At 37.0% G+C, this 16,117-nt stretch overlaps 1 protein-coding gene across 1 annotated transcript; it reads left to right on the top strand.

Moving 5' to 3' along the window:
• Positions 1-1,644: 1,644 nt before the first annotated feature.
• On the top strand, positions 1,645-15,910 carry LOC134216259 (sodium/potassium-transporting ATPase subunit beta-1-like). The gene is made up of 5 exons (XM_062695198.1): positions 1,645-2,052; positions 14,533-14,790; positions 14,861-15,042; positions 15,105-15,372; positions 15,437-15,910. Exons 1-5 carry the CDS (start codon positions 1,920-1,922, stop codon positions 15,544-15,546), a joined length of 951 nt encoding a protein of 316 aa, XP_062551182.1. The 5' UTR covers positions 1,645-1,919; the 3' UTR covers positions 15,547-15,910.
• Positions 15,911-16,117: the final 207 nt, after the last annotated feature.

The following is a 16,117-nucleotide window of genomic DNA, read 5'->3' as shown; positions in this document are numbered from 1 at the left end:
AAAGAAAACATAGGGGTAACTGGGGTAATATGTACCCCTAAGAATGTTTACTACTGGATTGGTAGTTTGAGATCCGAGCTACATGCACTGTAGTAAATACTCTGGAAAAACTGCCGAAAATGTACTCAAAAATGCCAAGGGTTTTGCGTTTTGCCCTGAAGGTGCATATTACCCCAGTTTCCCTAGTAACTTTTCAAATATATTTAAGCCCATTTTCATTATAATGCTTATCCAAATAATCATTCAACTAATTGTCCTACTTTTTGTAGTAATGGAGCTTTCCTCCTCAAAAATATGATAGAAAAAGTTTTGAATTAGTTTTGGTTCAGCCGCTGACGTTTATTGCACTCACTACAAAATATTATTAGTCATTACTAAATCTGAATTCCGTTATCGTCCAAACATGAAAGAATAACAAAAGAGAGACTCACTAGCCTTTACCATTTTTCATCGTTGCAGCATTCGCAAAAATGTAATTTTCAGTTGCGTTGAACAACTATTAAAGCCGTTACACAATATGTAAAAAAAAGTTCTCCTAGTAGGGACATGGCAGGTATTTTCGTCTGTTCGTCATAGTCTCGAAAACCAATAAAAAACAACGCTTTTTCGTAAACTCCTTACATGCCAAATCGTAGGCTCAGGAGAAACGTTCTGCTATAGTGGAGTTCTAGCAAATGTATGTTGCTTTCGTTGGTTTTAGCCCCTACGACGATGGACGGAAATACCTGCCGTGTCCCTACTTTCCAATGAAAAAAAATATATAATGGTAATACAAAAAAATACTAAAAGTGTTCGGATTCAATGATTTTTTCTGAGGAAAGCGTATACCTTATTTAAAACAAAAACATGTATCGGCTTAATGGTGCCATTCAAAATGCGAAACTGCTAAACCAGCCAGGGCTCTTTAATGAAATGAATAATGTAATACACATAAAGTGAAATTAACAAACACCTTGCACATTGTTATGTATTACTAAATTTATCGAATATGGTTGACGGTGATTGTATTACTTAGTTCACCAAGATTATACCAGAACAGACTAATTTGCCATCGAAAGCATTTTTCACCGCATGTAACAAACTAATTGATTCGCATCACGACTCCTCCATGACGCTGTGGAACCGTGGACGTTAGTTAGTATTTTAAATCTAGCATTCGATGGATAAAATCAACTCATCCTAATAGGTGTTAACATGATCTTGAAACGCCATGCACTGTGGGATCAGCAGAGTCCTGAAATCAATGTTTTTTTCTAGCATTTCATAGATTATAATCATATGGTTTAGTCAATGATAAAAAAGAGATCTATTTTTTTTAGATTGATAGTTACGCATGAATTTTAAGGTCATATATGAAAAGTCGTTTTTGACACTGCAAAAATCATAATTACAAGCAGTACCACGTGGAAAGGGGCAGGGGTAGATGTTCGGATTTCATAATCCGCACATCTTTGACAGAACACAGCATAAAATAAGAATCTATAATTCCATATTACGACCCAATGAAAAATAGTTTTTTCCCACTATGCAATCTTGTTCCTACCACTTACCACCGAATCCATCGAGTCATTCGTCAAATTCAAGAGAGTTTTATGTTTTATAACGTCACATTTGACAGATCTGATGCGATCTATGATTTGAGTCTAGTCAGTCCTTCGTGGTCAACGTGAGCGACCGGTACCAGCACGGGAGTCCTTAGTGCGATCAATTCTGTGTTCACGCCAAAGTTATCCATTGCGTAACATCGTACCGGTCGATTGCTGAAAAAGTTCCTACATAGGGAATACTGAACAAATATTGTTCAAAATCCGTTTAAAAGGAGTCGGATCAGGTTAATAAATGCAAGAGATCACAGATTGTCTAAGTGAAAAGTATTTAGTGTAACGAGAAAATTTGGAATTTGAAGATTCAATTTCGAAATGCCGGAAAAACAGTGTGTCAATAAGTATGGGGAATTTCTTTTTCCCCAAAGACCGGAACCAATCACTTGGAAACAATTCTTCTACAATGAAAAAACCGGAAAAGTGATGGGACGAACTCGCTACAGCTGGGGTAAGTGCAGAATTCTGCAGAGACAGGGATCTTCGTTTGCGAATGGAATAAATCGGATTTGGTTTACATTTCATCATAGTTTCAGCACATATATCTGAAAGTTTCAAGAAAAAAAAATCGACTATTTTACATGTGACTAATATAATGTTTGGAGCCTCCCTTATCCATGCGGTAAGATGTGCGGCTACAAAGCAAGACCATGCTGAAGATGGCTGAGTTAGATTCATCGTCTGCTCTAAGAAATTTTCAGATCGGAAATAGGAAGCGATAAGCTAATTACCATGAACAATTACTTGTCATAAGACGAGTTAATACAATCCCATTGAATTCCACTCACTTAATTGTAGTTCTTGACAGATACGTATTTCGACCTTAACAGTAAAAGGCCGTCTTCAGTATCTCGTATACGACTCCGACTAAGTTGAGAGTCTAAGATACGAATTTAAGTGGTGGGAATTCAATCGGATTGTATTAACTCGTCTTATGATGAAATATTATTCCACCTAAAAGCTTTCCTAAAATAATTTTCTTATCATGAACAATTAATTTGCTACATAGTGGAAGAAATTGACGTGCACAAACCGATATGGTAATTTTTAGGACGATCGCGACATACCTAAATCAAATGAAAACTGGCAGACCAAGTTGCCTTGAACGCAGTTTCCTGGCTTATGCGAGTTTTGAAAGCATAAATCTCAATAAATAGTTAATCAACACAACTGAAAATCATACATTTGCTTTCATCGTGCATCGTTTTTTTGCTTTCTTGCCCTTCTCGTGTACTATTTTTTGCTTAGAATCGTACTTAAAAACTGTATAAATAATTACGCAATTTAACTTTGACGGGATATTTTAATCTGATTGAAGAAAAACTGTGTCACTATGATACCCATGGTGCTAATTTGGGCTAATATCTGTTCAAATTTTAAGCAACATCTGATTTGAATACATCTCATAAACATCATAGAACGTGTCCATCTTCCTAAAACGGTAGTGTATTTTATACAGAAGTTATCTTCACCACACTTCATCACAAACAATATATAGATGTGGGCTCAGAACATACTAAAATGAATGCTTAACAAATGATAATTGACTTCAAATACGTTAAAAGTTAGTTTTGTTTAGCGAAGGTTGTTTTGGACTGCTTGTTATATGGTTTTCTCTGGGAATTTCCTCCGTTTCATTCGAAGCAACAAATAACATGATTTTGTATGATTTCACACTATATTGGGCCGAGTTATTCGGTCAAAAACACATTCGAACGATGTGCTACTGTACAATGTCTAGACGTTTGATGATGGTAAATGTCCACAAATTGAATGTTAATTACAATGCGATGAACATGTGATATTATTCAAATGCTAAATAGATTACCATACTAGTCAAGAAATTAGCTTATCATGTAAAACCCTTGAGATTAAACTGTGGAATTAAATGCTAAAAACGACGTAACGGATGTGGTGAACAAATATTCAAACGTTAAGATGCAAGACAAATTGGATAAGGGAAAGAAGTTTCCGATCGAATCGTCAGCAACGGTGTTTTATGTGTCTCTTTTAGTCTTGCGTAAAATTATAATTGTTATAGTGCAACACCGAGTGGTAGCACCAAACTACTCATATATAAAACAATAGCAGTTTGTTGGTTTGCAAATCGTATTTTCTCCTTAATTTACTTAATCAGATAGCACATTCACATGAACGCATATTATCGACAGGTAGCAAAAGTCTTCTGATAGCTGTTGATGTTTTCTTTTTGGTTAAAAAAGAGTGTTTGCATCATTGTTATTATGTACAAAATCAGATAAGACAGTCCAAAAAAATGCTGTTGGATTATGTTCTGGTTAATTGTATTTTTGGAACCGTGGTGACAATGGGCCAAATGGAGGTGAGCATGTCTTTGTCGTGAAATGCGTGTATCCAAGGACAAAAAAACTAAAATATAAAAGTCCTTTTTAGGGAGAAAATAAATTTAAATTTTTCGGGTAGGCTAGACTAGTTAGGGTATGGCGCGCAATCCAACTACAAGATTGGATCCAAAAACATTGCAGCCGACTGCGTTTTTCAATAACGATTCGTTAAATTATTTGGACATTTTTAAGCATAACTTGACTGCGAAAAAAAGACAGATGTGCGTTACTTCCAGATAATGAATGCCGTTGAAGCCTTGAGCAACGTGAGTGAAATTAGAAATAAAACTAATAATTAAATACATAATCAGTGCTTTGTTTCTAGCTATTAGGCCCTTATTTACTCAAGCAAATGTACGGCGTTTATAGATTTCTTATTGATGAAAGTCTTTAACGTTTCGAAATTCTACTAATCAAATTTTTGGACTTTGGCAAAAGGTACTATTTTAAGGTTACTTCTCACGGAATCCAAGTTTCAAAGTGCTCGCGTTTTCAGGGGCATCCCACTCGATACATGGAAGATCAACGTGCAGAACCGGCTGTCCATTTTGTTATTTCACGCAGCAAAGCTTAAATCAACAAAGCCAGACAGTTGTGCGCTACTCTCCAGTATCCCGAGTGGTGTGTCCTGAAAACCCGCGAGCTTACTTTGAAACTTCATTCCGTGAGCTTTCAAAAGGAACTGTCCGTTCACGGGTCATTTCTTTGAACATATATTCATCTTATCGCCGGGTGAAGCCCATATGGCATAATGCCATTTAGCATAATACCGTTTGGCATAAGACCGTTTGGCATAATGCCATTTGGTATAAGAATTTAAATGTCTAAAGGCCATTTGGCATAAAGACCATTTGGCATAACGACCATTTGGCATAATCCTCAAAAACTGTATTAAATACAACGGGCCGTTTCCTTAAACTATCATTTGGTACAAGAAGGTTAATCATTTGTTGTTTTCATAAGGGCAAAAGTGTCGCAAACATGTTTGTTGACTTCTTCTGTGATTTCAGGAAGATTAAAAGACTGTTGGCAATTATTTTTCCACTTCCTTTTGATAGAAGGCGCGGAGGCCCACAGTTCAAAGTGAAGTTTGTTATGGCTGCGAGCGAAGTCCCTAGTTGTTAAAGAATTTACAGGAAAGGCATTGTTTACGTTTGCGAGTATGTACATTTGCCCAGGATGAAGCTTGGAAAGAAGATGACTCCTTCATTAAAAAGTACGCATTTTGCCCGAAATAATGCAAAAGAGTAAATAGCTCAACTTCTTTAAGAAAGTACGCATTTGCCCGGAATGAAGGCAAAAGAGTAGATGATTCCTTCTATCAAAGTACGCATTTGCCTGGAATAAGGCAAAAGAGTAGATTCTTCTTCTTTAAAAGTACGCATTTGCCCGGGATGAAACCAAAAGAGTAGATGATTCCTTCTTTCAAAGTACGCATTTGCCCGGGATGAAGCAAAAGTGTGGATGACTCCTTCTTTAAAAGTACGCATTTGCCCGGGATGAAGCCAAAAGAGTAGATGTCTCTTTCTTTCAAAGTGTGCATTTGCTCGGGATGATGAAAAGAAGTAAATGAATCCTTTGAAAGTACGCATTTGCCCGGAATAATGCAAAAGAGGAGATGACTCCTTCTTTAAAAGTACGCATTTACCCGGAATAAGGCAACAGAAATATGACTTTACACACACACTTTCACTTTTCACACTTTCATTTTTCAAACGAACAAAGATCATGGGAAAAGTACACGGTCGAATTTTATTTTTAAACGTGAAAATGTTTGTGAAAACTACCAAAAGCATTATTTAGTCTACTCAGCTCTAATGTGGTATAATACAAAAGGTGATTGTAAGTGGCCAAAACCATGAAACAAAACCTCCATAAGCAGGATCAGAAGCAGCTGAAGGCGAACCACGGAACATATGCCAATATTCATTAGTCTAAGTTTCAAGAGACTAAGGACAACTCTTTTGTATAACATATATCAGATTGAAACTGTACTTCTTTTGTATTTTTATCCCGAGCCATTTTTAAACCCCATTTTTTGTTGCCCACACGTTAGGAGAAAAAGTAAATCACTCCTTAAAAATATTACCCAGAATAAAGGGCAATAATACAGTGCCGTATAAATTGAGGCTTTTCCTAGAGTTTTTCATATATTCTTTTAGCCTTCTTTATGCCAAATGATCATTATGCCAAATGGTCGTTATGCCAACTAACCCTAAAATCGATTTTCTTGACTTATTTTTCTTTATTATACCAAGAAACGGTCGTTATATGCCAAATAGATTTCTATGCGCAAATGGCCCCTAGCTATTCAATTCGTTTATGCCAAATGGAATTATGCTTTTATTTGGGGTAGCCCCTATATCGCAAACAAAAGAAATACAGCACCAAGTGTCTTAACCGTTAGCTTCTTTTGCATAACAAACTGGAAAAAATCACAACAACAAGAAACAAGTCAAGGAGCGTGTAACCCTACAGGAAATAGAGGAGGTACTGCTAATACGTCAATGAAAAAATATTTAATGTTTTGGTTCCAAACTCCGAGTCTAAGTCAAGTTTAATAATATAATTTCTCAGAAAATGAAAACCAAACTATAAAATATTCTTCTGAAAATTATTTTTTGCGGGCTATTTTAAAACATTTACATGTAATACATAGTGAAATTTTCTAATCTATAATTAATGTCAGCACCATTGCTGATTGAACATCTTTAATTGCTAATACGAATAAATGAAAGTAATTATTTTTAATCAAATTATTATTTTCATCGGTGTAGTTGATTTTTTTTTTTTGCTGGGGAATCAGAACTGTTATAGTATAACCATGTTTCAATGTACGTGCCGTTCAGCATCAAGTACAACTTAACATATGGCCAGTAATATGCCATGACTCGTACCCATCCCGGTATCATAAGGATTATGAAACGAATCACTCCTGGATGAGCAGACCAAATCTCTTTGAGCTCATTTTTTTCTTCTTCGTCCACATCACCACTTTACCATCGCAGCCTAGAAGCCATCATCATCGGCCTTTAGCCGTGAGCTCGAAACGATGCACGATAGGCGCTGTATCGGATCGCATCCAACACCACAAGCACAGAATGAGAGAAAAAATAAATCCTCTTCTTTTCATATGCATATTCGCAGACCAGCTCTCCTACTGGCGACTGCGTAGCATGTGGGTAAATAAGCAGCGGAACGGAGCAGGAAAATAAATAGAGATGAGTGACGTTTAACTTCACTTTTACTAATGTGCAATTCGTCATGTGTAAAAACATGTTTTGTTGTTTTCCTTCTGCTCATAACCTCCAAAAAAATGATCAGGTCCATCACAATGTTGCACTTTCAAAGAGTCAAAAATATATGGAAATATACTCATTTTACCCCAATCTTTGCTGAGTTGCAACCATCTAGGAGTGTTCGTTTTCCTTTTATCACCACTTCACACATTAGTTGCTGTATCCAATGAGAGCTTATGGGCGAAGTATCAGAAAGTTTCTCCCTATCCTGCCTCAGCTTTCCCATTTGTTGACAAAAAAAGAACGAGCAGGGAGTCAGGGAACAACTTCGAGCTGCTCGTTGGATGCAACACCTTATTCAATTGATAAGAAAATCTCAATGCACGAGCAAACAGCACGACAGTAAGCGCTGCTGTCACAAACTGTAATGACTCCGCTTTTGGCAGGCAGCTGCTTCTTTTTATAGCACAAAGAAAATCTTGCGGTTGACCCGAAGGCCCGTGACTAACAGCATTCTGACGACCGTGCAAGGAATTCACGGGATTGGTTAAATATGAAATTTTCGCTGGCTTCGACAAGAATTGAAATTTTAAATAGCTTATCGTTAATAATCTTAAGTTTAAATGAAATTGACAAATTTCTGGAGAGTGTCCGAGTTGATTGATATATAAATCTTCAAAATCCATCGAAAAATAAAGGCGCTATTAACTTTCAAAATCTTCCTTTCAGCGTAACGCTCTCGATTTCCAAAAATCTAGATGACATCCAGTATAGTAAAGAAAGACGTAAGTTCTACGTCAAAAACACCAACATAAAAAAAATGTCATAATTTTGGCGATGACTCAACGATTTTGTTCAAATCTGGTATGCTTTTTCAACATCAATTTGAACTTTATACCTACCTGAATACCTACATCGAAACACCTCCGCCTGGCGTATTGTAGAGCTCCATATTCATCGGTCGTGGGCCTCCAGTTTTCCTGAACGTTTAGGGTCTGAGTTTCTAGTCCGGTGCATCAGCCAGCGTGTTCTGCGTGGCCTACTACGAAGTGCCAGCGTTGCTAAGCGCGCCTCTCATCCGGTTTTCTGTTGAATATTCAACCGTCTAAGACGAATTTAGTACCCTCCATAATTCCACCAATTATTTCGATATCTTTGGAGATACGTATTTCGACCACAACTGTGTGGTCGTCTTCATAGTGTTCTCGTGTACTTGACTCCTGCTGACAGAGTCTTAGACGGTTAGATACATTCCACCTAAAAAGAGCTTAAAAAATATTTTATGTTGAATATTGTTTTCGCTATTCTTTCTTCCTGAGCATCCGCACTAAGTGACCAGCCTACTGAACTCTGCCGTATTTTATACGATACACGATATTTTCTTCTTTGTACGCACTAATACCAGCTCATGACTCCATGACTGCGCTGCACATCATTTTCTAGTTTCTCCGAGTATTGTCTCGCATGAGTTTTTTTTTTTGCTCAAAACTGGTTACGTGGTTTGCAACAGCAATGTGCCTTTTCATCTCACGGGAAATGTCACACAGCGTTCCAAGGAAAATAAATTCATCAAAGACTTGAAACACATCCAATGAGGTTGATGTCGTCCGCAAAGCCCAGGAGCATATGCTATACCGTGTGGTAAAAGTGCCGATCCTCTGCACTCTAGATCTCCTAATCGCGCCCTCGAGTGCAATGCAGAGATGCATCCTGAACAGAACATGAGCCAATAGCATGTCTCGGTGTTCTTAATTTTGAACTCTGAACACAGTTCAGTATTGCACTGAGTTGGTACACAAGCAAAACGATCATGGTAACTAAGATTCCTCAGATTGTGTAACTATGCAAAAAGCATTACGAGCATGCTGGATTTCTATCCGTTAGATGCCCACGTGTTCCATTACTAGCCGAAAAATGTGTAGCGTACCGTCGCTCGGAATTTGTTTTCCCAGAGTACAAGTTGCTAAAGTTAGGGTCAGTGCTCTTGAACAGTGTGCAGTGTTCATAGCACGTTTGAACACGAACACACGCGTTCTCGTGTTCGGATGCTTCTCTAAGTGCAATGTTAAACAGTGATTCTTGGCTCTGCTTTGTCCATGTGAGATCCACACAAGAAGGTTGACACTTCTCCTTAACTTTCCAAAGGACTAAGTAACATTTTTTCATGTGATTTAATTTGAGAATTACAATCAAAAGCTTTCATGTTTTTCTGTTGATTTGCACTATTCAGATTAATTCCTTGAAAAATATTATTTAGACTCCACGAAAATTAAGCGAGACTTCATCTTGTAATTGTTATACTCGACATCGAGTCATCCAACGTTGCACGTATCAGCACATTCTAGGGGTTTCTGATCGAAAACCATAAATTCAGACATTATCTGCCACAGCTCATTTCGCTTCCTGAATCGTACGCTGCTTTGAAACCAATGAACAGATGGTGAATCTGCAAGTTATACTCCCGGATTATACACAGGCTAAACATCTGATCTGTCGTTGATCGGCCCTGCCGAAAACCTGCCTCCTATTCACCGACGAATGACTTTTCAAACGGTCTCATTCTGCTAAACAGAATACTCGACAGAATGCCAATTTCAGAAGGGTGATTCCTCTGCAATTCGGCATTACTGGCCCAGCAATAAAGTAAGTTAATGAAGGCCTAAAAGATCTATATAATAGTAAAGCTAAAACGGTAATGCAAATTTAAGCGCCCATGCTTACCCCGATTAAAACCAACGGTTCTATAAGCATCTTGATATGAGATAAAATAAGATCGCTCTCGTTTTATTGCCACACCCGCAATACAAACTAATCGTGAGCAGGGTAAGCAATACACCATATGTACGGCTGGATTGAGTCATGACGCATTACATTATGCGATCCGTCGGCAATTCGAAATAAGACACATAATAATATGTTATGAGCGATAACAACAAGTGGAGAGTTTGCTATGCGTGGGAAACGTACTACACATGCCAGCCAAGTAGCACAAATTTGAGTGTATTGACTACTAGAATACTGACGACAAAGTCGAAAAAGAAACGAGCGTCATTTGTCGGTCCCTCACTGAAGGAGATGTCTATTTTTAATATAAATCGTCATTATATATATTTGTTTCGCCTAGTGAAAAAGCCTTGCTTAGGATTATTACAAAATCTGTGTTCTAGTATTCCATTCCCCAGCTGGAGCATTTCTAGAAAACCGTAATGGATTCTTTAAATGCAGAAAGTCGTAAAAATTCCACATGTAATAATGTAACATAGAATAAAATGTTATCTGTAGAATCACAGCATGATCTCTCTTTTACAAGCTTTGAACAAATATGAAAATTACAGTCATAATACCTGTATATAAATATTTGTCGAGATAAATGTCAAGTACTGAGATAAAAAAGAACTGAACTACTAGTATTCAAACCTTTACACGATTTTTATTTGAAATGAAATGGGGTGAATGTAAACAGCTGACTGAGATTAATTTATATGAATATATTACGTTGTCTGCTACACTTATTTAATACTCTCCATTTTTGTCCCATCATATTTTCAGTACGATTTGCATATTAAGCTAATACATTTATACAATGTGTAGCATACTTATGCATATATCGAAAAATACAATACATAGAAAATTGTTATATTACAACCAACTCCACTGTCGCAGGAGCCAACAAAACCGGTATCGATGGAATATTCCTCGAGGGTGCTATCGCGCAAGTTCATCAGTCTGTTTTGCGTTTTTATGTTTTGGCAATTCCCAGCTGACCGGTTACCTTCTTATTCAGCCGTTTTTTAAGCATCATTTGCTTTTTCTCCACCATTCGTTCGAAGGGTTTTTTTTTTGTTGTTGGGCTAACCTTCCATTTTTTTTGAGTGGGCTAATAGTTTTCTTGTTGAGCATATTTTATTTTGTTTTGGTTAGCATACTGGAATGCATATCTCGGGTACTTATTAAAAAGGACGTATGTGATTTTGTAAACAAAGATTCAAACGTCGATTTGTCCGATCTGATGGCACTCCACGCAAACCATTACCAGGCTGTGACGAATGGGTGGAGGCTTCGGCTCACCTGGTGGTGGTGTTGGTTTTGCGATAAGAATTGCTCATCAGATCGGCCAAATTTCAAATCGGCACCGTTGGTATCTTTGCTTGCAAAAATCATACGTCCTTTTGAATAAGTACCCGAGATATCAACATTTTCATTGCTTCGTCACTGTTGTTGTTCTTCGTTTTTTATTCCCTTGTTAGATAAACTCCCTGATGTTTCGGTCTGCATGTAAATATTTCAACAAAATCATTTAATGATTTCTGCAAATATTGTTTGCGTTTGCATATAGGGGAAAATACCTATTCTTGGCAGTCTAATACATTCGCCAAATTGAATGATAAAAATAATGAATAATTACACTAAAACACAGGTGTACAGTTGACCTGGTATACATTTGTATGCTCTTTCTTTGATGATTGGTGTTCACTAAATATTACAGCTTTTACCACAAACTCAGTGTAAATTTAATATAAAGTAACAGGTCAACGTTTCTTTTCTATTGGCATAGCAATTTCTTTTATCAGCAATGAGTTTGCTCTCTTTAGCAACTAGACATGGAAGTAGAAAACTGGTAATGTATTGGTGCCAAATGCTAACGTTGGTTTATATCCTCCAGTAGTAAAATTCATTCATGATAATTCGGCCGCACGCTCATTTCGCGTCACTCAATTTTGGAACAAATTTTATTAATTATCAAAACTGGCTTAAAACAAACCATCAATTTTTAGCCAAAAAATATATAATTAATCAATTTCAGGTAAAACGAAGCTCGTCAGTTCTGGTAGTATAGTATATTAACAATATATTCCACCTCGTAAGTCTTCATATGTTGAATAATGGAGCGGCAACTGTCCTATCAATACGCTGCTAGATCCACCCCATTCTTACTACACTACGTTTTCAGAGTTGAATAATAGATAATACCTAAAAGTAGGCAAATTATTTATGGATTTAAGGAAATGCGCTAATATGGGAACGGGAATGGTTACAGGATTTATTTGATGAGCTTGAAAGTATTGAAGTTGCAAAGGAAAGCGGTCCTGTCAGCCACATAAGGGTTTAAAAATACTACGATGTTACTATCACTTTTGATATAATTCATGGTCTGCGTAAAAAATTCCCCAAGCATTTGTATTTTAACACTTTTTTTTAAATAAATGCCATCGCCAGATATTTTGTTCGTATTTTGCTAATATCAATTCACTATAGAATTGTGCGTGGTATCTTTTGGCATATGCGTAATTTGATATGCTCTGAAACACATTCTCTCGCTCTATTCTGAAGTGTGCTGCTGTCAAAGAAAACGAACAGTTCTGATTTTATTTAGTGAAACATAGAGCAAATATTGCATAAATTTGCTCTTTGGTAGATAATCAAGTGGTGATTTAGTGTAAAAAGTAGCGTTTACGTAGCTAATTTGTCGTGTCATACGCAATAAAGAGGAGAAACAGTTGATCCAAAAGTAAGTAACGGTTTTGCTTTTCGTGCGCTGCTGCTTTCTTTGGCAATGCAATAATGTGCAAGGATTTCGTAGGTGCAAATTTGTTTCGGGTGATTAACACATCAAATCTTGCTACTTTTTACACAAACAACTTATTCAAATGAAAGCTAGACTTGAAATTGGTGTGATTGAATCAAAATGATGTTCATAAATAGTGTATGATTGCTGGGAAACGCAAATATTGTTGAGGAAGTGCCATGACAATCGTCACAATTCTACCAATGCCGTATCGTCTGCACCCTATGTAAAACATTTGTATCTATAATCAACTAACAAGTGTCACATTTTCCCACAAGTCTGCATAAAAACGTTACAGAATGTGTATAAAATTACTTACACGACATTACAGTCAACATATTGTCTTTTTGTTACATCTTGATGTACAAGAAAGGCAAACATGAACAACGAGCCGAAACATTTTTTTTTTCATAAAAATGATACATATATATCCAATTAAAGAATTCCTGAGTTAGCCTTGCCTTGCAAAGGCGAGCAGGATTGTCAATCCGGAGATGGCAAGTTTGAATCTCGGTCTCAGTCTAGAAGTTTTTTGAGTGGGGAACATTATGCGCTCATTGGGCATAGTGCATCCCATAGTACTTGCCAAGATTTTTTTATGTATACAGGTTATCCGACTTGTCAATATACCCAACTCAGCCATCTTGGATTTTTGTATGGAATTTATGCTCGTTTGTTTACGTTTCTTGGTAACTGAAATGGGCGTTTCCCCACTCTGGTTATTCCCATCTACTGACGAAGTCGGATAACCTGTACATAAAAAATCTTGGTACTTGCCATACATCTTCATGCAGTTGGCGGGCATAGTAAAGCTTTCAATTAATAACTATGATAATGCCAATTAAACACAAGTTGAAAATCATGCCAAGTTCAAATTATAATGTACACTCCTCCCACAATTATGGAGCACTTTTGCCAAAAAGTAATAGTTTCATCGTCAAATTCACTATTTTCAATGATAAATTAACTTCTATCAACAATATTTGATATCTACTTATCAACTCATCATGATTTTGCCTACATCAAATGCTTAAACTTCTTGAAATTTTATTTATTTGAAGAAGTTTGATTTGATCAGTGTTCCATAATTGTGACCTCGAGATTATTCTCCCACAATTATGGAACAGTTTAATTTTTCCTTTATAAATCGCTTCTTAATCATTTTGTGTGTCGATATCAAGAATCAGAAGTATTAATTGAAGGTTAGTGTTATATTGCAGCAATTGTATTGGCAGTATGTACGAAATCGTAGCTAATATTCGCATTAAAACGACGTTGTTTACATTCGCCGCCATCTTGGACACAAAGTGTTCCATAATATGGTTATTTTCCATCGATTGGAAGTTCAGTAATATTTTTATAGTCAAACCAATTTTAGATTGGATATCACATAACTGAACGAAAGCATAGATCCTAACGATGGTATTTATGTAGTAATATTTACAATTGGTTGATTTTGTGGCGTTGTAGAGGTAATTGAATGCTGAGAACATCGTGAAGCGTTCCATAACCGTGGAGGGAGAATAGTGCCATTGAAGATGAAAGAGATCTATCCAATTATCAAAGCACTGAAATTATGATATACATTCAATCAATAAACAACTAGGAAGTAAACAAGTTTAAGATTAAAAAGAACATGGATAGAATGATGGATATACATTGGCGGACTCTATATTATAATTGCAAAACATATTTAACATTTCCTCTTGTTGTCAAATTAGTCTGTATATCTATAATGCCATTATTTTTCATCTCTTCCACAGGGGCGCTTTTCGTATTTTACTCCGTCTATTTTGTGATTTTATTTTCACTATTCGCAATATGTATGCAAGGTTTATTCTACACACTGAGTGACCAATACCCCAAGTACCAGCTATCCGATTCACTCATAGGAAATAACCCCGGTTTGGGATTCCGGCCGATGCCAACCCACGTGAAACAGGGCGCCTTGATTTACTACACTGCTGCCAACGAATCCCAGGTGACGCCGTGGGTCGAACGAATCGAACAGTTCCTACATCGTAAGGCATTTCACTAGAAACGAAGCACTTTGATGAATGTTTACGTAATCACCGAACTTATTTTCCACAGCTTATCGGGATCCCTCAAAACTTCCTTTAGAAGGAAAAAATCAAGTGAACTGCAATTTTACTAGCCGGCCAGCCCCAGGAAAAGTATGCAAGGTTGATCTTTCGCAAATGGGCCCGTGTAATCTAGCAGACGGATACGGCTACAACAAATCGACACCATGTATCTTCGTCAAAATGAACCGCGTAAAATTTAACAAACAAAAGAAATATCAATTCGTAATTAGCACCTTTTATTTGTCGTTTAGATTTACGGATGGGTTCCAGAGTACTACGACGTCGACAAACTGCCAGAAAATATGCCAGCGGATCTGGTTGAGCATATCAAATCTCTACCGGAAAAGGAACGCAAACAAGTGTGGGTATCGTGCAACGGAATAAGTCCAGCAGATAAAGAAGTCATCGGTCCATTGGCATTCTATCCGACTCGCGGTTTTCCCGGATACTACTTCCCCTACCTCAACACACCCGGATACTTGAGTCCAGTTCTGGCCGTCCATTTTATGCGTACTGCGAGTAAGTTCAAATTCAAGCATGTACTTCGATGAGCATCAACTCAATCTTAATCCTTCATTCACAGTCAAGCAAAGTGTCAACCTGGAATGTCGCATGTGGGCTAAGAACTTGGTGTACCGCGGAGGACTTAACTTCCGAATGGCTTCTGTCAGTATAGTTCTACTGGTTGACTAGTTGGAAAGTTTATTCAGAATTGTACAGTATATGATCAAGTAAGCCAGTCAGGATAAGTCTTATGACTTATATGTTCCAAACGAGACTGACTGAAGCATAGTAACGCTGTATGGATCTTCAAGGGTATAAAAATATTTATCCAGTGCAACACAAGACATTTGAGAACCTTCAACTCCATTCCCATTCGTCAAGATTTTTCTTACACACTTGAAAATGTTTTAAGCTATGTGATGCTTAATAACAAAAATTCAAGAATCATCTACCAAAAATTTAATTCATAATGCATGTAGTAGTTCAGGTAAGTGTTGGAGTTTTCCGCTCATAGTACACAATCTGAGCTTGAAATAAAAGCAATGTAAAATCATTTGTATGATGTTTTATCGAATCGTTTTGTGAAAGCCAATGTTTTGTTTAGAAAACTCAAGTCTCAACTCAACTTAAGAGAACCCAACTCTGCCCGCATTCGCTCTGCCGCAGGAAGCTTGTAAAACCTCAAGCTCTGTTAATTTCAATAGGACTACACTAGGATTAGCAAGTTTCCGTCTTGATTTACGTTAATCAATTGATCCAT

Source organism: Armigeres subalbatus, chromosome 2, assembly GCF_024139115.2.
Source record: "Armigeres subalbatus isolate Guangzhou_Male chromosome 2, GZ_Asu_2, whole genome shotgun sequence".
Lineage (NCBI taxonomy): Eukaryota > Metazoa > Arthropoda > Insecta > Diptera > Culicidae > Armigeres > Armigeres subalbatus.
Note: the sequence above shows the minus strand (reverse complement) of the source record. Positions and strands in the feature narration are given on the sequence as shown.